The following is a 24,542-nucleotide window of genomic DNA, read 5'->3' as shown; positions in this document are numbered from 1 at the left end:
TCCCACTTTGGAGTGGTCAGCTCAAGTTATAGCTGTTAATTGGCCTCTTCTCAACTAACCACATCCAATGGCCTCTTCTCAGTCTTCAGCCTTCTTGACCCCTCAGTAGCCTCTGATGCTGTGCCTCCTGGATACTCTCTCATCTGTTGGTTTTTGGCACACTGCTCTCTCTTCTTCCACCTGTTTTACCTCTCCTTAATCTCCTTCGCTGAACTTTCATCTAGGTCATGCTGACTAACCATGGGCATCCTCCAAGGCTCTGTCCTGGGCCCTGGCACTATCTCACGATCTCATCAGCTCCAACAGATCCAACTATGATCTTTATGAAAACGATTCCAAGATCTGTGCATGGAACCTTAACCTCTTTCCTGAGTTCCAGTTTTGCATCACCAATTGCCTCAATATCCCACAGATACCTCAAACTCATCATGTCCAAAATATTACCTTTCTAACTTTCCCATTACTGACAAAGGCATCACCATGCTCCTAGTCATCCAGGTTCTCTCTTTTTTTTTAAAATTAATTTTATTTATTTTTAGTGTTCTACAATTACCATAAAACTTAGATTTTTCCCCCCTCCCTACCCCCCAACATCCTCCTCCCTCCCTGAGACAGCATACAATTCTATATAGGATCTACACATATATTCCTATTGAATACATTTTCACTATAGTCATGCTGTGTAGAAGAACTAAAATAAATAGGAGAAATCATATAACAAACCAAAACATTAAACACACACACACACACACACACACACACACACACACACACACACACACACAAAATGATCTGCTACATTTTGCGATTGAATTCCATAGTTCTTTCTCTGGATGTGGAAGGCATTTTGCCTTTGATCATTGGGAATTTTTTTTTTTAAGTCCTTGCATTGCTATGAAGATATAAGTCTACCAGAAAAAACACACACTGTGGTCACTGCTGTGCACAAAGTTCTCCTGGTTCTGCTCCTTTCATTCAGCATCAGATCATATAAATCTTTCCAGGCCTCTCTGAAGTCTTCTTGGTCATCATTTCTTATAGTGCAATAGTATTCCATTACATCCATATACCATAATTTATTCAGCCATTTCCCAATTGATGGGCATCCCCTTGATTTCCAGTTCTTGGCCACTACAAAGAGTACTGCTATAAATACTTTTGTACATGTGGGACCCTTTCCCATTTTTATGATCTCTTGGGGATACAGTCCTAGAAGCAATTTTGCTGGGTCAAAGTTGTATGCACATTTCTGTAACCCTTTGGGCATGGTTCCAAATTGCTCTCCAGAATGGTTGGATGAGCTCACAGCTCCACCAACAATGAATTAGTGTTCCAACTCTCCCACATCTTCTCAAACATTTATCATTTTCCTATTCTGTCATGTTTGCCAATCTGATAAGTGTGATGTGGTACCTCAGAGTTGTTTTGATTTGCATCTCTCTAATCAAAAGTGATTTAGAGCATTTTTTCCTTTGACTATAGATAGTTTTAATTTCTTCCTCTGAAAATTGCCTGTTCATATCCTTTGACCATTTATCAATTGGGAATGACTTGTATTGTTGTACATTTGACTCAGTTCTCTATATATTCTAGAAATGAGGCCTTTATCCCCGAGATTAGCTGTAAAAATTCTTTCCCAATATACTACCAATCCCTTGGTTGCATTGGGTTTAGCTGTGCAAAAACTTTTCACTTTAATGTAATCAAAATTATCCATCTTGCACTTCATAATGCTTTCTATCTCTTCTTTAATCAAAAATTCTTCCCTTCTCCATAAATCTGATAAATACACTATTCCTTGTTCCTCCAGTTTGTCCATGGTATCAGTCTTTATACCTACATCATGTACCCATTTGGACTTTATTCTTGTGTACGGTGTCAGGCCTGGGTCTATGCCTAGTTTCTGCCACACTGTTATCCAGTTTTCCCAGCAATTTTTGTCGAACAGTGAGTACTTATCCCAGAAGCTGGGGTTCTTGGATTTGTCAAACAGGAGATTGTTCTATTCATTGGCTACTGTATCTTGAGTACCTAGCCTATTCCACTTGTCTACCCTTCTGTTTTTTAGCCAGTATCAAGTGATTTGATAATTGCTGCTTTATAATACAATTTGAGATCTGGTAGCGCCAGGCCACTTTCCCTAGCATTTCTTTTCATTAGTCCCTTTGATATTCTGAACCTTTTGTTCTTCCAGATGAATTCTGAAAATAATTCTAGAAAATAATTATCTGATAGCTTAACTGGTATGGCACTAAATAAGTAAATTAATTTAGGTAGAACTGCCATTTTTATTATATTGGCTCGGCCTACCCCATGAGCAACTGTCGTTTTTCCCCTTACTTAGATTTGACTTTATTGGTGCAAAAAGTGTCTTGTAATTGTGTTCGTATAGTCCCTGGGTTTGTTTTGGCAGGTAAACTCCCAAATATTTTATAGTGGCTACCCTAGCTTTAAATGGGATTTCTCTTTCTATCTCTTGCTGTTGGACTCTGTTACTAATATATAGGAATGCAGAAGATTTGTGCAGGTTTATTATGTAACCTACAACTTTGCCAGAGTTGTTTATTATTTCAAGTAGTTTTTTACTTGAATCTCTGGGATTCTCTAAGTATACCATCATATTATCTGCAAAAAGTGATAACTTAGTTTCTTCTTTGCCTATTCTTATTCCTTCAATTTCTTTATCTTGTCTAATTGCTACAGCTAACATTTCTAGTACCACATTGAATAATAGTGTTGATAGTGGACATCCTTGTTTCACTCCTGATCTTATTGGAAATGCACCTAACTTATCTCCATTGCATATAATGCTTGCTGAAGGTTTTAGGTAGATACTGCTTATTACTTTATGGAAAGTTCCCTTTATTCCTATGTTCTCCAGCATTTTTAATAAGAATGGGTGTTGTATTTTGTCAAAAACTTTTTCTGCATCTATTGAAACAATCATATGGTTTCTGTTAGTTTTGTTGATGATATGATAGATAATGCTCATAGTTTTCCTAATACTGAACCAGCATTCCTGGTATGAATCCTACCTGATCATAATGTATTATTCTTGTGAAAAGATGCTGTATTCATTTTGCTAAAATCTTATTTCAAATTTTTGCATCTATATTCATTAGAGAAATTGGCCTATAATTTTCTTTCTCTGTTTTTTCTCTTCCTGGTTTAGGTATCAAAACCATATTTGTATCATGAAAAGAATTTGGGAGGACTCCCTCTTCCCCAATTTTCAAAAATAGTCTACATAGTATTGGAATTAACTGTTCTTTAAATGTTTGATAGAATTTACTTGTAAATCCATCCAGCTCAGAGATTTTTTCCTAGGAAGTTCATTGATGGATTGTTCAATTTCTTTTTTCTGAGATGGGGTTGTTTAAGTATTCAACTTCCTCTTCTGTCAATCTGGGCAATTTGTATTTTTTAAAATACTCATCCATCTCATTTAGATTGTCAAATTTATGGGCATAAAGTTGGGCAAAGTACTTTCTAATTATTGTTTTAATTTCCTCCTCTTTGGAGGTGAGTTCACCTGTTTCATTTCTGATATGAGTAATTTGATTTTCTTCTTTCTTTTTTTTAATCAAATTGACCAAAGGTTTATCAATTTTATTAGTTTTTTCACAAAACCAATTATTGGTTTTATTTATTAATTCAATAGTTTTCTTAATTTCAATTTTATTAATCTCTCCTTTGGTTTTCAGTATTTCTAATTTGATATTTGATATTGATTTTCAATTTGTTCTTTTTCTAGCTTTTCCAGCTGCACACCCAAGTCATTTATATCCTCTTCCTCTATTTCATTTATGTAGGCATTCAGAGATATAAAACTTCCCCTAAGAACTGCTTTTGCAGTATCCCATAAGATTTGGTAGGTTGTCTCATTATTGTCATTCTCTTGAATGAAGTTGTTGATTGTTTCTATGATTTGTTGTTTAACCCACTCCTTCTTTAGGATTAAATTATTTAGTTTCCAATTGATTTTTGGTTTATCTTTTCATGGCCTTTTATTACATATAATTTTTATTGCATTATGATCTGAGAAGGATGCATGACTATCCCTGCCTTTCTGCACTGAATTGTGAGGTTTTTATGCCCTAGAACATGGTCAATTTTTGCATACGTGCCATGTACTGCTGAGAAAAAGGTATATTCCTTTGTATTCCCATTCAGTTTTCTCCAGAGATCTATCATATCTACCTTATCCAGAGTTCTATTTACCTCTTTAATCTCTTTCTGGTTTATTTTGAGGTTAGATTTATTGAGTTCAGAGAGGGGGAGGTTGAGGTCCCCCACTAGTATAGTTTTGTTGTCAATTTCTTCCTTCAACTCCCCCAACCTCTCCTCTAAGAATCTGAATGCTACACCACTTGGAGCATACATGTTTAGTAATGATATTGCTTCATTGTCTATGGTGCCTCTTAGCAGGATACAGTTTCCCTCCTTATCTCTTTTGATTAGATCTATTTCTGCTTTTGCTTTGTCTGAGATTAGGATTGCTACCCCTGCTTTTCTTACATCAGGTGAAGCACAACATATTCTGCTCCAACCTTTTACCTTCATCCTGTGTGTATCCCCCTGTTTCAGATGTGTTTCTTGTAAACAATATATTGTTGCATTATGGCTTTTAATCCATTCTGCTATCTGTCTCCCTTTTATGGGAGAGTTCATTCCATTCACATTCACAGTTATGATTACAATCTGTGTATTTCCTTCCATGCTCTTTCCCACCATTTGTGCTTTTAGTTCTCCTGTCTCCCTTCCCCTCCTCAATAGTATTCACTTTTCATCCCCTCCTCCTGCAGCCTTCCCCTCCTTCTTTTAGCCCCCCTCCCTTTTACTCCCCTTTACTCTTATTGCTTCTTCCCTCCCTTTTAGCCTCCCTCCCCTTTCTTCCTCCTTCCCCTCCTACTACCTATAGAGCTAGTTAGGATTATCTACTTAAGTTTATTGTTCCCTCCTTTAAACAAATCAGATGAGAGTACCTCTCAAACAATGTTCATCTCCTTCCCCTCCTTCCCTCTACTATAATTTTGTACTTCTTCCTGTGATGTAATTTGCCATTTTCTGCCTCCTCCTTTTCACACCTCCTATTACAATCCCTTCTCATACTTAAATCATATTTTTGACATGACATCATTTACTTTATACCTATTCCCTCTATGTATATCCTTTTTATCATAATAGCTGCACGGTTCTCAAGATTAACAGGTATCATCTTCCCTTATAGGGAGGTAAACAATTTGTCCTAATTGAGTAACAAGTTTTTGTTTTTGTTTTTTCCCCCCTGTTTACCTTTTTATGATTCTCTTGAGACCTGCACTGAAGATCGAATTGTCTATTGAGTTCTGGCGTTTTGGTCAGGAAGCTCTGGAAATCCCTTATTTAGTTGAATGACCTTCTCCTTGCCTGAAATGTTATGCTGAACTTTGCTGGGTAGTTGATCCTTGGTTGAAGTCACAACTCCTTTGCCTTATGGAATATTGGGTTCCAATTCTTTTGATCTTTTAATGTAGAAGCTGCAAGGTCCTGTGTGATCCTGACTGTATGTCCTTGATATTTGAATTGCTTCTTTCTGGCTGCTTGTAGTATTTTCTCCTTCACTTGATAGCTCTGGAATTTGGCAATGATATTTCTTGGGGTTTTGAGTTTGGTATCCCTTTCAGGAGGGGAACGGTGGATTCTTTCGATGACTATTTTGCCCTCTGAATCTAGCACTTCTGGGCAGTTTTCCCTGATGATTTCCTGGAAGATATTGTCCAGACTCTTTTCTTCATCATGGGCTTCTGGCAGGCCAATAATTCTTAAATTTTCTCTCCTGGATCTATTTTCCAGGTCAGTTGTTTTTCCAATTAGATATTTTATGTTTTATTCTATCTTTTCATTCTTTAGATTTTGTTTGACTGATTCTTACTGTCTCATAGAGTCATTAGTTTCCACTTGCCCAATTCTAATTTTTATCAAATTGCTTTCTTCAGTTAACTTTTGCATTTCCTTTTCCATCTGTCCAATAGTTCCTTTTAAGGAATTATTTTCTCCAGTTAGCTTTTGAATTCCTTTTCCATTTGTTCAATTTTCCTTTTTAAAGAGATATTCTCTTCCTGGAATTCCCTTTTCATACTTTTAAAATCATTGGCCAGTTTCTCTTTTATTTCCTTCTTCAGCTGTTCCAGGAGAGCTTTTTGTGCATGCAAGCAGTTCACAGTCCCTTCTGAAGTTTCAGATGGAAATACCGTCTCACTACTGACCTCTTTGGTATTTGTGTTTTGGTCTTTGTCCCCATAGGAAGATTCTATGGTTTTTTCGCCCTTGTTTTGTCTTTTCCTGCTCATGATGGTGATTGTGTATTGTGGTTTTTTCAGTTAGAAACTGCAGAACTTGGTGTTGAGCTGAGTGGTGTGAAAAAACTAAGGGCAAGTGTCTTTTTATCTTTTTATTTTGTGTTTCCCTGATCAGCTTGTTAAGTGTGGGGGAGGGGTGGTCTGGTCAAGGGAGATCTCCTCAGCTGAGCTGAGGCAAAGGCAAGCTCAGGGGTTGGTGATCCCAGCTGCCCTATTGTCTTCCCGTTTCCCCTGGAGTTCTGAGGCACACCTGGATCCTAGTGCGACCTTCCACCACCCTGGGGCCCCTCTCCTTCCAGTTTGCCTCTGCCACAGTAGGAGGAATCCCCCTTAGCTATTTTCCTAGCCTCAGGTGTTATGAGACTATTTGACCCCTCTGTTGTTCTCACTGATCCAGGATTTTTCTGGGGAAATATTTTATGGTTCTTTTGAGGTCATCAAGGGGGGAGGAGAGAGCATTTACCGATCACTCCACCATCCTGGCTCCCGAAAGTTCAAGTAGGTGACTTACAGACGTAAGGGCTGATCTGTAGGCTGAAAGTCTCAGGAGCTGCTGAGCCTAATATCTAGGGTTCAGCAGCTGTCACTCACTTGGCTCTGTTGGTCTCTCACCCTGGGTTGCTGCTCTGCCAGTTCCACCTGCTGCTGCCTCAGGTCTCCCCTGGGCCCTCCCGCTCTGCTGTGCTGGATGCACCGTGCTATGTTCAACACACTGCATTGTGCTCTGTGGGCTCACCCCCATGGAACTAATCTTTTCTGTCAACCCTCCAATCTGTCCTGGGCAATGAATCTGCCACAGTCTGTCTCTTATTAGATTCTGCACCTCCAAAGTTTGGTCAGATTCTCTCCTTAGAGGTATCTGAAGGAGTTAAGAGTTTAGGTGAGGCGTTGCTCTCACTCCACCATCTTGGCTCTGCACCCCCCCATCATCCAGGTTCTCAACCTCAGTGCCATCCTTGATTTCTCAATTATACTCACCAACAATCTGTTGACAAGTCTTCCTGTTCCTACCTTCATAACATCTCTTGTATAAGTTGCCTTCTCTCCACTAACACAATCAATGAGCAGGTCCTCATTATCTCATATTTGGATGACTGTAACAGCCTTCTGGTTGGTCTGCCCACCTCAGGTCTCTCCCCATCCATCCTCCACTCATCATGCCAAAGTAATATTACTAAAGTGAAGGTCTGAACACCCCACTTCCCCACCCACTTCAATCCAATAAACTCCAATGGTGCTTCTACTTCTAGCGAACCCCAAATGGCGGATGACATCACTGCTGCAGGAAGAGTGGGGGGCCCTGGAGTTGGAGGATGAAGTGGTTTCTGTGGTGGCTTCAGCAGTGGGGGTTGAGGTTGAAGTTGAGGCTGGGGCTGTGGTGGAGGCCACAGCCATGGCTGCAGGGCTGTGGGAGGAAAAGCTTAAGACAAGGCATGGGTTCCTTTTACTAAGCTGGGCCAGCTAGTCAAGATCAAATCTTTGGAAGAGACCTCTTTTCTCCCTTCCTATCAAGGAGTCTGAGATCATAAATTTCTTCTTAGGATCTTCATTGAAAGATGAGGTTCTGAAGAACATGCCTGTTCAGAAACAAACTAGAGATGAACAACATACCAGATTCAAGGCTTTTCTGATCACTGGCAACTATAATGGTCATGTTGGCCTGGGTGCCAAGTGCTCCAAGGAAGTAGCCACAGCTATTCATGGTGCTATCATTCTGGCCAACCTGTCCATTGTTGCTGTGAGACACAGCTATTAGAGGAACAAGACTGGCAAGTCTCACACAGTGCCCTGCAAGGTCACTGAGCATTGTAGATAGTTTCTGGTACACCTGATCCCTGCTCCTAGAGGTACTGGCATTGTCTCAGTTCCTGTGCCTAAGAAGCTCCTCGTGATGGCTGGAACTGATGACTGCTACACTTCTGCAAGGGGTTGTACTGTCACTCTGGGCAACTCTGCTAAAACTACCTCTGATGCCATCTCTAAAACATATAACTATCTAAGTCGGACCTATGGAAGGAGACTCTGTTCACTAAGTCTCCCTATCAGAAAGTCACTGAACCATCTTGTGAAGACTCATATGTATTTGTCCAGAGGACCCAGGCAGCTGCTGTGACAACCACATAGGTATTTTTTTTTTTATAAACAAGGAATAAAGTAAATTATGCCTGCTAAAAAAAATTAAAAACATATAAACTCCAGTGGCTCCCTTTTACCTCCAGGATCAAATGTATTGTTTGGCATTTAATGCCTTTTCCAAGCTGGCTCCTTCCCACACTTCTTACTCTATATTCCCTTCCATGCACTATAAGATCCAGGGTCACTGGTGGTGGTGCTGGATTGTACATACAACACTATCTCCTGACTCCGTTTCACTGATTGTTGGCCAGGCCTGGAAGGCTTTCCCTGTTCACCTCTGCCTCTTGGCTTCCCTGACTTTCTCTAAGACTCATCCTACTCTCTGTAAGAGGTCTTTCCTATCCCTTCTCCTCCCCACTCCTACTTCCCTCTGAGGTTATCTACCATTACAGTGTGATACCTTTTTGCCTTTTTCTGTATACCCAGGACTTAGCACAGTGCCTACTATGTGGTAAGAGCTAAATAAATGCTTGCTGACTGATGGCCACCCTCCATCCATTGCTGGCTCTGTGCTCTGAGGCCAAACCCAAGTTTAATGCCTGTTCCACATAAAGAGCTTGAAGACAGTTATCAATGTCCTCTCCAAGCCTTCTCTTCATGTCCTAAATAGTTCTGATAACATCTACCTGTGCTGTGTCTATCTATATTATCAAGAATAGCAAAGTGGGAATTTTCATGGTCAGAAAGGGCAGGACCAGAAGAAATAGTCACTTCTAAGATAAGGGTGAAACACAAGCACCAAACAGATTTGGAGGGTCAGGCAGAGTTGCTAGGGTGGGAAAGCACTATCATTTCCCTCATGCAGCTCCCTAAATTACTAATTTCCCCTTCATTCCTCAGGGAAAATGCATTCTGATAAAGTCCTAAATTCCCCCAAGCTGAGATAGTTTCAAAGAAGAGGAAGATCAATCATTCAGGTAGTACAAAGAAATTCAAATGAAAGAGCAGCTATCTACTGCTTTCAAATATTTTATACCTTTGAGGAGGTAACAAAAGAATCATGTGGCATAACACAAAGAAATTTTTAAAGAATGTAAATGAGTATTTTTGTACAGTAATCTCTATGTTTTGCTACAAACTGCCTTGGAGGTCAAAACTATAGGAGACCCACCTTAGGAGAGAAATTGCCTTCAAGGGAGCTTCTTTTGACACCTAAATGTCAATGAGTGACCAAGAAAGCCCTATCATATACCACATTTTACTTTATGGGCTCCAAAATAGACCAAATTGTTATTATTTTTTAACAGTTAACAAAGAGAGATTTACTCAGTTATGAGAAAAGAAGGATGTTTAACAAGGATATATATGGATTATACCCTGGACTGATTCAGTTGAGCAGCATTCCTTGGAGTCTCTAGGTTAACCATCATGGCCCACTAGCCAAACATGGAAAAAGCATCTGAAGGACCTTGTGATGGTGACTATGAAGTCATGTGAAGAGCCAGACCTATTAGTCTTAGCCCCCTCCCCAGTCGAGGCTTAAGTCTTATAAGATAAGGAAAAGTTAGCCCAATTTGAATGGGGTTAAGGAGTTAGTTTATTGCTTCCACTAAATCAACAAGTCAATATGCATGAATTAAGAATCTATCAAGTATCAGGAACTGTGCTAATGGTTTCAATGAAGATGAGCAAGGCATCAAGGTCAACTACCATACTAATGGTAAGTTCTTCAATTTGAAAAGGCTACAAGTCAAGACCAAAATGGAGGAAGTGTTGGTGCATGATTTTCTGTTTACAGATGATTGTGCACTCAATGTAGCCTCTGAAGCTGAGATGCAACAAAGTATGGATCAATTCTCTGCCGCTTGTGCTAATTTTGGTCTAATAATTAACACCAAGAAAACACAGGTGCTCCATCAGCCACTACCACACCATCCATACATGGAACCATCGGTTTGGAGAAGTTAATTGCTGTGGATAAGTTCACTTACCTTGGTAGTGTACTTTCCAGGGATGTACACATTGACAATGAGGTTGATGCATGCATTGCCAGAGCTAGCTCAGTATTTGGGAGGCTCCAAATAAAAGTTTGGGAGAGAAGAGGTATTAGACTGACTACCAAACTGAAGGTCTACAGAGCTGTTATGCTGACCTCACAGTTGTATGCCTGTGAAACATGGACAGACTACCAGCACTATGCCAGGAAACTGAATCGCTTCCATTTGAACTGTCTTAGGAAGATTCTGAGGATCACTTGGCAGCATAAGGTACCAGATACTGAAATCCTTGCTCAAGCTGAACTGCTAAGCATTCAAACTATGCTTCAGAGAGCATAACTCTGATGGACTGGCCATGTTGTTCGAATGCAAAATGTATGCTTGGCAAAAAGATTATTTTATGGAGAACTCTCATGGGGCAGGTGATCACATGGTGGTCAGAAGAAGCGATACAAGGACACTCTCAAGGTCTCTCTCAAGAACTTTGGATTTGACTGTGCAACATGAGAGACACTGGCACAGGACTGCTCAGTATGGAGCGCCCACATCAGAAAGGGTGCTGTGCTCTATGAGCAAAGCAGAATTAAGACAGCACAAAGTAAACATAGGCTGTGTAAATTTGGAGTATCCACCCCCTATAGTCGCATGGAGCATCTGTGCCCAAGCTGTGGTAGAGCATTCCGAGCTCGTATTGGTCTGATCAGCCACAGTCGGACACGCTGAAACTTCACTTCATCATGATGATGTCATTTTGGTCCTCTTCAAGAAGGACAACAACCAACCAACCAATGGATGCAAAAACCGGTAAAAGACGGCCCCTGCTCTTCAGCAGCTCACATTTTAATGGGGGGGAGGGAGATGGGGAAGGGGTAACATGCAAACCAAAACGCACAAACAAGATATATATCAGATAAACTGGAGATAAACAACAGAGGAAAGGCAAGAGCATTAAATGCTAGCACATCTTATAACAAAAAATAAAGAGGAAAAGTAGTTCAACAGAATTAAACCCATCAGCCAAGCCAGGTCTCCCAAGCAGTGCTCCATACCCATCAGCTCCCACTTCTACAAAGAAAGGGACGTGCCTTCTCATAGCTCATCTTTGGAACTAAACTGACCATTATAATTACATGGCCTTCATGTTTGTTTTTTTAATTCCCATTTATATGTTATAGGCAATGTATATCTTGTTTCCTTGGTTCTGCTGACCTTGCTTTGTATCGTGCATATAAATCTTCTCGTACTTCTCTGTACCCTTCATATGTATATGTATATATATATTTATTTACATTATATATAAAGTCTTAGAGTGAAGCAGCATCACACTCACCTGTTACATTCACACACTTGTACCTCAGTTTAGCAATTCTCCAACATACAGGCTTCAATTTTGTTTTTAGCTCTGCACTACCACAGAAAGTGCTCTCTTTAGGTGAAAGGTATGAATGTTTTAGCTATTTTCTTTAAATAATAACAATTTGCTTTCCAGGATTACTGGACTAATTCGCAGCTCTTCCTATAGCCCATCCAGCATGGACTATCTGCATCTTTTGTCATTCTTTGTTAATTTGCTGTGCGTGAGGCAGAAGTTTGGAATGGTTCAAACTATGCACAAAAGCAGTAGCCTGATAACATAAGCCCATGAGGGCTGAGAGGTCTTGAACTTTCAAGAGGTTTTAGGATCAGAGAATCTCAAACTGAAAGGGACTTTAGAGAATTCAATTCAGCATGAAGAGAACTGCTCATTTTCCCCTCCTCTTTCCTCAAATTGCTCCTCTTTCCAGTTTCTACTGAGTTTATCATTATTTCTTCATCATCCTGGTTCCTAAGCTCAAAGTCATCCCTGACTCTTCTCTCTTCCTCACTTCCTATCTCTAATTAGTTGTCAGATTCTTTCTATCCTCTCTCCACAATATCTCTTCTACCTATTATCTTCTTCCCACTCACATGGCTTTGGCCCCCATGAAGGTCCTCCTTACTTGTAACAACCTCTTAATTGGTCTTCCTCCTTCCCTCTCCCCTTTCTAATCTATCCTCTACACAGCCGAGAGAATCCTCTTTTTCTAACACAGGTTGTGCGAGTGCCTTAGATAGACACCAAGACACCATTCAAAAACCTTCCATGGTTCCCCTCTGCCTCTAAACCAATTCATAAACATGCTTTTATGAAGCAACTACTGTGTGCCAGACACTGGCCTCAAGGAGCTTACACACACACACACACACACACACACACACACACACACACACACACACACACTTCACTAGGCAGCTGGGGGAGGGAAGAGAATCAGGAGACAAGGCCTCAGGTAGCAGATGGCTCTAAGCTAAGCTGAGATCTTCTAAGATGCAGAGGCAAGAGAAAGCATTCAAAGAATACAGGACAAGCCTGTGCAAAGGAGTAGATATGGAAGATGGTGCATCATGTGTGAGGAAAAGGTCAGTTTGGCTACAATGAAGAGCAGATGAAGGGCACTCATGCAATGAGCTAGGAAGGAGGCCATCCAGCACAATGATATCAAATTCAAAGAGAAATGGGGGACATTAGATGACACATAAAGATCCTTACAGGCTGCAAAGCTGTAAAATGCAATATTATCCATGTCTTATTGTATTTTATTTATTTTGCTATTTCCCGGTTACATTTTAATTTGGTTTGGGCTACACTTGGGAGAGTTTCAGGTTGCCTGTTTGACACCTCTGATCAACAGCAATCCCCTCATTTTACAGATGAGGAAACCAAGACTGAGAGGTTGACATGACTTGCCCATGATCAAAGAACTAGGAAGTATCCAAGGTGGGATGTCATGTCATGGCCTTATGTCATGGAGTCTATCCATTATACAAAGTTCCATTATGCATTATACTCTACTCATTATGCAAAGCTGCAAATACACTCTTCAGATTTCAAGGCTTCCATAGCCTGATTCCAACTTAACTTTTTCTAGTCCTATTTCCTATTCTTCTGTTCCCCAGATGCACATTCCTGTCAAACTGGACTGGCATTAGCATTCCATCTCCCCCACCATTCACTTACTCAAACAGACCTCTGTCAACTCCACCTTTCAGAAGGGCCAGGGTGGCTGTTCTGAGGAGGTTTGACTCAGAAGCCGTCTGTCCCATGAAACATTCCCTAGCCTCCCGACTCATGGGTACTCTTTCCCTTCTCAAGAGCAAATCCTGGATCTGACTCTTACCATCTGTGTCACATCACTCCCCTTTTGAGCTTCTGTTTCCTCATGTGTAAAATGAGGAGATTGCACCTGATGGCCTACCCAGCCCTATCTCTGATCTTAAGGTCCTGCCAAGTCACCTTACACATATATGTTATAATCCATCTCCAGCTTAATATGAGCTCTCTGAGGGAGAGGACTATCTTGTTTTTGTGTCCCCATACAGTGTCTTGTGCATGAGCAACTGCCATTTGGCTCTCAAGTCAAAAAAATTAATGAATCACCCAAAGTGACAAAAGCAGAACATTGTGGAGAATTTAAAGAATTTTAAGTACAGATCCTATAGGTCCAAATTCAAGGTTCTTTTCACTATATCATATAACAGCAATTCTCAAAGTGTGGTCTGGGAATCTCTGAAAGTTTGTAACCTTTCAGGGGTTTTGTGAGGTCAAAATTATTTTCATAATAATACTAATTTGTTTTAATTTCTAACACAATAAATCTCAGTAGGCATAACCCATATAAACAGAAGCTCTTTTGAGGGGTGGGGAGTTTCTCAATAATTTTTAAGACTGTAAAGAGGGCTTATTATTATATAAATGGTATTTTCAGGAGTATATTAAGGAAGAAAGAAAAAGTGTTCAAAGAAAATGCCTAGTCTTCTGTAACTGAACAGTGAGGCCATCCCACTTGGTGACATTTTCTGAGCCTACCAACCTGGACCCCAGACCCTGAGCTCTGCTGACTCTGTCTGGATGCTCAATTCTTCCAGAGATGCAACACTTTTTGACAGACACAGCTTCCTTCACCCCCGTCATTGGAAGAAATGACAAAATGGGCCAAGAGAACAAAATTAAACAGAAACTTCCCAATCAAACAACAACTAAAGTCTTCCATCTGAATTGCCCATGTCAGTCTTTTACTGAAGCACATTGATATTACCAAGAAACCAGTCACCTAGAAGATCACAGAAAACAAAGCAAACATAAAAAAGTTTCCCACAAATTCTGAGAACCAATCTCACAGGCTAAATGCATGGTGAGTCAGATTAGGAAAAGAGGAAGGAATGAGCTTCAGGACTAGAGGTGTTTATATATATATATATATATATATATATATATATATATATATATATATACACACTTATGGATTTATTTTCAGGCATCAATTGCTAAAAGTGCAGCACATTTTGCTCTGATTTTATGCTAATATGTTCAAATATATCTATATATCTCCCAGCTGTGCTCTGTGCTGAAAACCAAATATTATTATTTTTAATGACATCTTGATTGCCTGGAGATGCTTAAAGTAGCAAGGTTCAAGAAACAGCTTAAAGAAATTGCAATTTAACATATACATTTTAGAGAAAGATAGCTATTAGGGATGTGTTCTGAATAATCACTTGTCAACCTGGGCCCCATAAAATTGCCTACAGCTTTCATGTAATCCCTCAGCAGGGCAGAAGGGACATGCTGGATGCCACAAGTCTAATCACATTGGGATTTGAACAGATTCCTCCTCAGGGCACCCCAAAATCTGGAAAGTCCTGTCAGTTTATAATCTGTTTAGGCATATCTTGGAATATCCTCCAATTTTGTACTCAGAAGAAGGAAACTACTCAACCTCTAATCTTTTCTCCTATTTTTAACCCCTTTACATCAGATTCTGGATTCCCAAGTACAAATTAATCTAGAAGAGCTAGAAATTTCAGCTGAAAACTATAAGCAGTTAAGGAAAAGATTCCTTACAGCTGGCCTTAAATCTTCTCTGGCAAAGGCTGCACTTTGGAAGTTCAATGTACAACTTAGTTCCTAATTTTAAGTATCAGATGAAAATCAACTTCAGAAGTTGAGAAAATATTCTTCCCTCTCTTCTTTGTAGAGATGGGAACTATGGATTTAGAATATGATATATACCATCAGACTTGGCAGATATGTTGGTTAGTTGTGCTGAACTGCTTTTTCTTTTTCCTTTTTAATCTTTTGATACAAGAAATGACTCACTGAGGATGGGAGGGAGGATATATTTAGAAATGTAGGTGATGAAAAAACAAAAGATATCAATAAAAGTTTAACTTTTTTAATAGGAAAAGAAAAAAAATTAACTGCTAACACCCTATTCCAATGTATGACTATGGCACAGAGGTGACCTGGGCTTCCCAAAGGTCATAGCAGAGAAGAGCAAGCTCAGGCAGGTCCTATTTGCCAAGTGAGAAAGAGCTTCGATATGTATCATGTGACAAATTCTGAAATCCTGGCAGCTTTACACGTCAGAGAGGCTCAGCAGGGAAGACAGGAGAAAGGCACATGACTAACACAGCGAATGTACTGGTCTCTTACATCTGCTGAGATCTCATTTAAAGTATGGGCTGGTGGAGGTGGGACTGGGACTGGAGCCTAATTTCTTCCCATCACCAAACCAGCAGTCTACTCACAACTACTGGTGATCTGACAATTCTGGAATGATGTTTGAGATCATTATGTATTTATTGACTATACTTATCTAGGTTAGAAAATCACTCCTGAACAGCAAAAAATATTTCCTATTTTTTACTTTGACATTTAATTAAATTGGTCCAACTTGTGTGTAAAAGGACTGAATTCCTTATCAGAACTTTAAATGAGATACTTAAGTGTGACTTCAGAATTGAAGGCTCTGAGTGTTAAAAGAAATACCATTAAGAAAGGAAAACAGTTTTTGATGTTTTTTCAATCCTCCTGCTTTTAAGGGGAAAGAAAGTTTTCTTACAACAACTATCAGTTGGAGGGGGGGTGTGAATAAAATAAAAAGCAGAAGGGAGAATAGAACTTCAGTGTTTCTCATAGTAAAGTAATTTACCCTAGAGTGCAATATATTTTTTTTTAAGAGAATGCTGGGGATGGAAAGGAAGGAGTCTAGAAGCTGGAGAAGGTAAAGGCAAAAATCTTGGGATATTTGTTTTCTAGAAATAACTTTATTACCAGATATAATGATGCTATCATAAACTATAACAAACTCTAGAGCCAGGAGGGGATTTAGAGATTATCTAATTCAGCTCTTTACAGAGCAAGGCTTGGAACAGGTGGTGAATGGTAGGAGAACCCATGACTTGTCCAAGGTCACAAAGTGGTACACAGCACAGTCAGGATCTGAATATGAGTCCTCTGACTACAAATTCGATGGTCCTTTGATTTTCCTGTGATGTTTCTCTATAAAGTCAGCTTGCTGCTCTAAGGAATTCTCCGTAAGGATAGAAGCATCATGGGAATTATTTCCATCCATTAAGAGAGACAAAAGCTTATGTTTCAGATTATATTTGCGACTTCTTGCACTTCTTTGGTTTTTGCTTTTTTTCTCTTTTACAATCTGACTTTATGCTATTTTCTGACTTCTTAAGCACCTTCTTCAGTTAGGTAGCCCCATTCATTTGACTACTTGTGAGCAGCTAAACTAAAAGGAGGTTGCTGAACTTTCACTGATAGATGCTACCTCATCACCACTCCCACAAATAATTGTGATCTGCCAAGGCCTTTGGTGAGATGCCCAACATTGAACCCTTGTTTCTAAGAAAAGCATCTCAGTAAAAGGCTGACTGTTGCTTTAGGACTCAGGGTTATCAGGTCTAAGAGGAAAGCAGAACAAGAGAATGGTCTAAAGCCAAGAATTCAACTCATTTCCTTACATATGGCCATCGAAGGAGTCTCCATGTGGACAGAATGGAATTCCCTCAGGTACCTATATTTAGGATCAAAGCACTTTTTAAAATACAAAACCTAGAGTCTCTAAGGAATATAAACTACAAAACTATCTGAAGTGAACTTTATTTAACCTACAGCCTGGTGCCAACTCAAATATGCTGCAACCTCTGCATTTGAAAGACGGCATTTACCTAGACTAACTTGCAGATACATGGAAAAGCTATTATGGGGATAATCAGCCAAACTATAAAATGGAGCAGTCATAAAATGACAAAAACAGACACAACTCATAAATTGCCTTTCTCCCCTTCAGAATTCATGCAAGCACTCCCTTTGTATGTTCTTTCAAACAAAGATAAAACTTTTGCCTTAAATAAACAGGGTGCATTGCTGTCTATTTAAGCCATATAAATAGATTGTCTTTAAAACAAATGTGATCTTAAACAAAGGACAGATGTCCCAACAAACAAGGTAATGTGAGGGGAATTAGAACCTTAGCCAGTTCCAGCCAACAGAGCCCTGGCTACTGATCACTAGGCAGAGAGTACAGAGGATCCACTGCGTTTGGACTGGACTGTCAGCCTGGCCATGCTTCAATGTTCTAGGTATGCACAGTTAGGTGAAAGTTTTTTTGGGGTGGCAGGGACACATCAGCACATCACCTTTCTGCACAGGGATTGATGGAATCAGGAAGAAAAAAAGGCTCATGAATTGGCTGTATTTTCTACTGAACTGTCTGGCCAATTTGAATTCCACCCTCTCTAGACTAACAAATTTGAACATGGCTCCTATTTTACTCCAGGCTATTTTTCTGAAAGCTACCAAAGTACATTCTAAAGCCAGGTGGTGATTGTTTAAAAAAAAAAATAATGCCCAAAATATAGGCATCTGAAGAACCCCCAAGTCTATGCTGAACAGGATGCGACCCAGTGGCACTAGAAGCAGCAGTGGGCTTAGAGGCAGCAGTGGGCTTAGAGGCAGAGTGGTTGGTGTATGGAGCAGGAAGAATCCCAGAGTCACAAGACTGGAGTCCTGGCTCTGCCACACACAAGTTGGGTGTGACCTGACATAAGTCATTCCATCTTTTGGGCCTAAGTGAGCTTGTCTGTAAGAGGACATGACTTTTGATTCCTTTCAGCTCTAACAATCTGATTTAGAAGAACTAGGCTCAAGCCTGCACTTTGTGCCTTTGGACAATTCACCCATCTTGGTTATTTCATCTGAAAAATGGGGATGCTCTGCCCATGTCAAAGGGTTGGAATAAGGTTCAAGTGAAATAATGAATGTGAATGGGCTGTGAAAAAGTATAAAGTGCTATTGAACATATGGTATTATTTTGTTTCCTGTGGAAGAGATGAGTGGAACATCAAGAAGGACGCACATACAGTACAGAGGGAGGAGCACTGTATCAAGTCAGAGGACTCGGGTTTGAATCCTGCTTGTGGTCCTATTGATATGACTTTGGATAAGTCATTTAACTCATCCCAAGACTCAGTTTCTTCACCTCTGAGATGAGGGGGTTGAACAAGATGGCCTCTGAAGGTCTCTTCTAGTTCTAGAGCTACATGATCCTATGAGAAGGAAAAGATTTCTCCCATTATTCCTGGAGTTGAAATAACACCTCTTCCATGGACCCTGTTTAGGCTGACCTCATGTCACCTGCATGGGGCTGGGATTCCACCTGGTAGGGAAGGCAACTGCCTCAGGTGTGCGCTGGATAGCACACCTGGGAATCTGTGAAGTAACCATCCCAAGGTGAGCAGGAGATGACTGGCTTTACACGTTTGCTATATAAGGTTATCATCCTGTGTCTGTCACTCTTTATGTGAATCTCCAAGGATCCTCACAACAAACAGCCTTTTGAGGTCAGCAGGCAATGCCAGACCTACCCTTTGCTATCTTCAATTTCACATCTCCAACTGCCTTTCAGATATCTCAAACTGGATGTCCAGTAGACATTTTAAATTCATCATCCGGAATGAACTCATTCTCTTTCCCCCAAACCTTCTTTTCCCTACTACCTTCCCTATTACTGTAGAGGGCATCACCATCCTCCCAGTCCCTCAGCCTTATTACCTAGGAGCAATCCTGGATTCCTCTCCCTCTCCCTCTGTCTCTGTCTCCCACCCACCCATCTCCAAGCTGTTGCCAAGGTATGTCAATTTCACCTTTGCAGCACCTCTCAAATACATCCCCCTCTTCTCCTCTGACTGCCATTATTCTGGTGATAACCATTATCACCTCACCTGTGGATTACTGCAATAGCCTGCTGATGGGTTGACCTGCCTCCAATCTCTCTCCACTCTAACCCATCCTCAAATTAGCCATCAAAGTGATCTCCCTAAATAGCAGATCTGACAATGTCACCCCCATGGCTCCCTACTGCCTCCAAGATCAAATACAAAATGCTCTATTTGACATTCAAAGGCCTTTAAAACCTACCCCCCTCCTATATTTTCAGTCTTCTTACTTGTAAACAAGTACTCCTTGATCCAGTGACCCTGATCTTCTGGCTGTTCCCTGAACAACACATTTCATGTCTTGGCTCCAGACATTTTTTCCTGGCTGTCCCCTAAGCCTGGTATGCTGTCTCTCCTCTGTCCCACCTACTGACTTCTCTGGCTTCCTTTAAGTCTCAACTAAAATCCCATCTTTTAGCCGAAGCCTTTCCCACTCCCTCTTAATGATTTTCAATTTACCCTGTATCTAGCTTACTTTGTGCATGTATATATATACATATATATTTGTTGGTCATTGTCCACCTCAACTGTAAGCTTTTTGAGGGCAAGGGCTATGTTTTGCCTTTTTGTCTCCCTAGAATTCAGAACAATGTTTGGCACATAGAAGGCACCTAATAACCAATTACTGACTTACTGGCTGATAAACGTATTCCATGCACAGACACATAACCACAAACATACACATATGGGAGTCATCTGCATAGACATGATGACAATTTATGTTATGGGAACTAATGAGGTTACCAAGAACACAGAGAGAGTATAGGTTGTAGGACAGAACCTTGGGGCGCACTCTTGAGGTAGGATATGGATGATGAACTAGCAAAGAAGACAGAGTAGGAATGGTCAGATAGTAGGAGAACCGAGAGACGCATCCCCAAAACTCCAAAGGAGCTTATTTGAAAAGGGAAAGTAATTAACTGCAAGTGAGGAAAGGCCCCTTATCAATGAGAGGCTAACTGACCTCCCCAAGGTCACACAGTCACTCTGTGGCAGAGGTGGAGTCCAGGTTTTGCTGACTCAGAGGGTGACTATCCACTACAACATTCTGTCTCCTTAAATGTCCATGGTGGCAGTCCTTATCATCATCATCATCATCATCATCATCATCATCATCATCATCATCGTCATCATCATCATTGTCATCATCATCTCCATTTGACAGATGATGAAATGGAGATTAAAGAAGTTACAGGCATACAGTCAATCAATGAAAAAGATCATCTCCAATCTCAAGACTCCTGACCATGCTTGAGACACCCTCTCCTTCTAGGCCAGGTCAAACCGAGCCAAGACTGCCAGGTGACCGAAGCCTGGGTGGAAAGCCTGGGGCTGGGATGTGGAAGACTTTGATCACGTGATGGTTCTATCCATGTCTAGCTATGTGCACTTGGGCACACTGCTTCCCTTCTCTGGGTCTCAATTTCCTTGGGCCCCCATCCATATCTGTGATTTTACTGGGGAAACTCCCAGATGGGAGAAACTCCAGTAATGAAAATTCCCTCTACTGAAGCAGACAGTTCATATATAACAATGTTTTACTTATTACTAGAGCAGCAACTCTCAAACTCTTTGGATTCAGAATTCCTTTGCACTCTTAAAAGTTATTGAGGATCCCAAAGATCTTTTATTTATATGGATTACATCTACCAATATTTACTGTGTTAGAAATAAAAGCATTTTAGAATTATTATGAAAAGTTTTGACCTTGCAGACCTTCTGAAAAGGTCTTGGGCATCCCCCGGGATCCCTAGATCACACATTGAGAACCACCACACCAGACCACAGATTGGGAGCTGGATGGACATCAGAAACGATCCTTTAAGGTTCTGCTACAGCTCCGATATTCTATGACTTTCTGACTCCCTGGGTCTTGCTATCTTCCTCTGACTTCTTTCTTTAATCATAAGCGCTAAGGACCTCTAATGGAATATTTCCCATGGCCAACATTTGATTATTGTGGTCGTTTGCACTTCCTTAAACTCCCTTTGTGTGCACAAAAAAGCAAACAAAAAACTACCCAAGAGCAACATTAAAGGTCTGACTCTAGCCCACAAAACAACAAGGAAATTTAGCCCCTTTGGCCCACCACATGCATAATCATAGATAGCTCTAAACTTGTGTTTAGTCAACAGGCCCAGCTCTGAAGCTACCCTTTTCCATGTTAAGTGGTAATTGCAATTTTGCTTGCTTTCTCATTTTGAAGACTTCCTGGCTGATTTTTTATAACACATCTAGTTCCCTTTGTACCAAGATATAATTATCCCAATTCCCCAAAGTAGCTAAGCTTATGATTCCAATCCTAGTCAGTTTATCAAAGGCAAAATGATCAAATAAAAAAAAGGTTTAAACCACATGTTCAAAAAAAGTAAATTGGCTTTTCTGTGTGCCCCAAAGACCACCATACTCCAGAGTCCAGGAACTGACCACATGAAGGAGTAAATTCCAAGAAGCAGGGAAACTAATACACAGACAACGTAGGCATTTCTAGAGAACTCAGACTCTGACTGGTGAAGCATTTTATAGCAATAAACTACAAAATAAATGCCAAATCATACATTTCCTAGAAAAACAAACATGACTGCCCATTAAATACATTATCACGGCCACCCCTGCCTCAATAGCGCTCTCTGGAAAACATGACAGCACTCATGGGTCAAGCAACAGACCTGTGCCATGCTAAACCAAGATCAAAGGCAGTTACTCCAGGAACACTACAAATCAGTTTGCATTAGAGGGAAAGAATGAGAAGACAAGCATTAATGAAATTTTTACAGAGACGTGCTTTTGGGGTAGACTGAGTAATGGCATTTATAAGAAATCCAATTATGGGGTGTCCTGTCAAACTCTCAAAGGCAGGTCAATGCTCATAGGCACTGCACTGCTAACCAAAAAAATCCAATGGAATTATCAGAGAATCTGATAGAAATAGATTTTTGCGTGAGAATGACTTGTCAATTTTCCCAGTGCATCACACTCTCCTATTGTGAATTGGGTGTTGAAGGGATGAATAGTGAGAATTAGTTGGATTTTTATTTCACAGACAATCAGTGGTCTCCTGGTACTCCTAGACATTGAATAATGATGCAAATGTAAGTCAAATACGGATTTTCCTCCTCGATTTATAATAAGGATAAACTAAAGGTAAAAGTCCTAGTACCGGAGAGCATTTTGTCTTCTTAATGGTGTATACACCTCATGTAGTCCTCACAATACGGTGTGGTGAGTTCGTTACCTAGCCAAGTACAATGTGGACTGATTCACATGGCAAAATGGAATGGAAACTAAGACCTATAAAAGCACTCCCCCAAAGGACCATGAACTTCTTTCCATTAGCTCAAAATGCAAAATAACCATTTCTTGAAACCAAGGATATAAAACTAAGTAAGTGTGTCAGACCATGGCAAGGTTCAGTGGCTGCAAGGGAGAATCAAGAAAGTTTTTCCATGACTGTGTGTGGTAACAATCATCTGTACAATACCTATACCAAAATCTGTCCTAAGGACAGGACGTAATGTGAAAATTAAGGAGGAAATAGACTAATTTGGATTTTTAGCCATGGTCTAATTTTAAGAAATGATTCACTTGTTTTCTCCTGTCTCCATCTTTCAGTGTCTCTCTGAGGATGAAGGCGATATTTACTCTTTCCCTAAACAACCAAGAAAAATCAGATAGATCAAAATAGCCCTGCTATCATAAAACTATGCAATTATATTTGGTCTCCACAGGTTCACAGTCTCCAATGTATCCTGTTCCCCCTGCTTCCCAACTAGAATCTGCTGGCCACAACTCCCTCTTAAGTATCTTCCCCCAATCCTTTCCCCAAGTTTTACAGTGGTCTCTTATAACACATCAAGTTCCTGCCATGGAAACTGTATATCATCAGAGCAGAGGCAAGAGATTTAGATACAGAAGAAACCTTAGAAATCAACTATTTCAACCTTCTCATTTTATAGATAAGAAAACTTATGCACTGACCAATGCAAAAATAGCAAATGGTAGAAGCAAACTTTGAATTCTGGTCCTTTAAATCCAAATCTGCTATCTAATACACTACATGGCAACCCTGCTGGCTGGCATACCTATCTGAGACTAAATCACTCTGAAGTTATTATGAAATGATTTGAGTTAAAGCAAAATTATATGGACATATGTTTATAACATTATAAAGAAGAATTTCATAAGAACAAACTCTTTTTATATCTTGGTGGATGGGCCAAGTAACCAGGCTCTGTTGAGTTTTGTAACAAATTCCCTATATTGAAAAACACAGTACTACAAATGTTTTCTTTGGTTCCTGACAAGTAACAGTCCCTTTTAAAGAAAAGTACCTAATTACTGTTTGAATTATCAGTCAGAAGGGAGCTGAGCTTTTTAGAGTTCTTACAGCAAAAAGCAATTTTCCTTCATTAATCCTACACCATCCCTGACTCGAGAATCCAACTCCCTCCCAAAATCAAATACACCTAAGTTATCCACTCTAAAGAAGGTATCATCACAAAAGACCTAGTAGTTTAGAAAAGAAGAGGCACATGAATGATACCATTCACTATAGACTGTACGTCAGTGCTAATGTTCAGAAGTTCTATTAATTACTATAAAGGTAATTTCTAGCCACCAATTTTATTCACTGTGACAAAAGTATAGTATAGTCAAATAATGTGGCCCCAAGAGGTTCATTATAATGGTATTTTACCTGTGCTTTCTTACCTTGGCAGCTGAGTTTGATACTCCATGTGTGACATTTCGTATAAGGCCCCCAACGTTTCCATACTTTATTAATCCAGTAACACCTTCAGATACGTCATTCAGAAGCCCCATAGGATTGCCAAGGAAATCAACTGACCCCAATATCCTAGCAGCTTGACTAAGGAGTTCCTTTGAAATAATAATAGAGAAGAGAAATGTGATCAGCTCCTGTTTAGATTTACTAACCCTGGTGTTCCTAAGCTAAAATATTAGAAATGCAAACATATCCTCTTATTCTTACAATATAAACATAGCATCAGGGATGAGAGGGCCTTGTCCTTTCATGGTA

At 40.1% G+C, this 24,542-nt stretch overlaps 1 protein-coding gene and 1 pseudogene across 6 annotated transcripts in view; one reads left to right on the top strand and one right to left on the bottom strand.

The window, feature by feature from the left end:
- VPS13D (vacuolar protein sorting 13 homolog D) overlaps positions 1-24,542 on the bottom strand; it is a 335,894-nt gene that overhangs the window by 122,747 nt on the left and 188,605 nt on the right. For all 6 annotated transcript variants that reach the window (XR_011967006.1, XM_072608911.1, XM_072608914.1 and 3 more), the window contains one exon: positions 24,215-24,382. Coding sequence is in view for 5 of the 6 variants with exons in the window: in XM_072608911.1 (XP_072465012.1) it covers positions 24,215-24,382 (168 nt within the window). In the remaining variant the exon portion in view is untranslated. The remainder of the gene's footprint in view (positions 1-24,214; positions 24,383-24,542) is intronic.
- LOC140504228 (small ribosomal subunit protein uS5 pseudogene) lies at positions 7,602-8,649 on the top strand (annotated as a pseudogene).

Source organism: Notamacropus eugenii, chromosome 5 (assembly GCF_028372415.1).
Source record: "Notamacropus eugenii isolate mMacEug1 chromosome 5, mMacEug1.pri_v2, whole genome shotgun sequence".
In the NCBI taxonomy this organism is placed as follows: domain Eukaryota; kingdom Metazoa; phylum Chordata; class Mammalia; order Diprotodontia; family Macropodidae; genus Notamacropus; species Notamacropus eugenii.
This window is presented reverse-complemented; position numbering and strand designations above follow the sequence as displayed.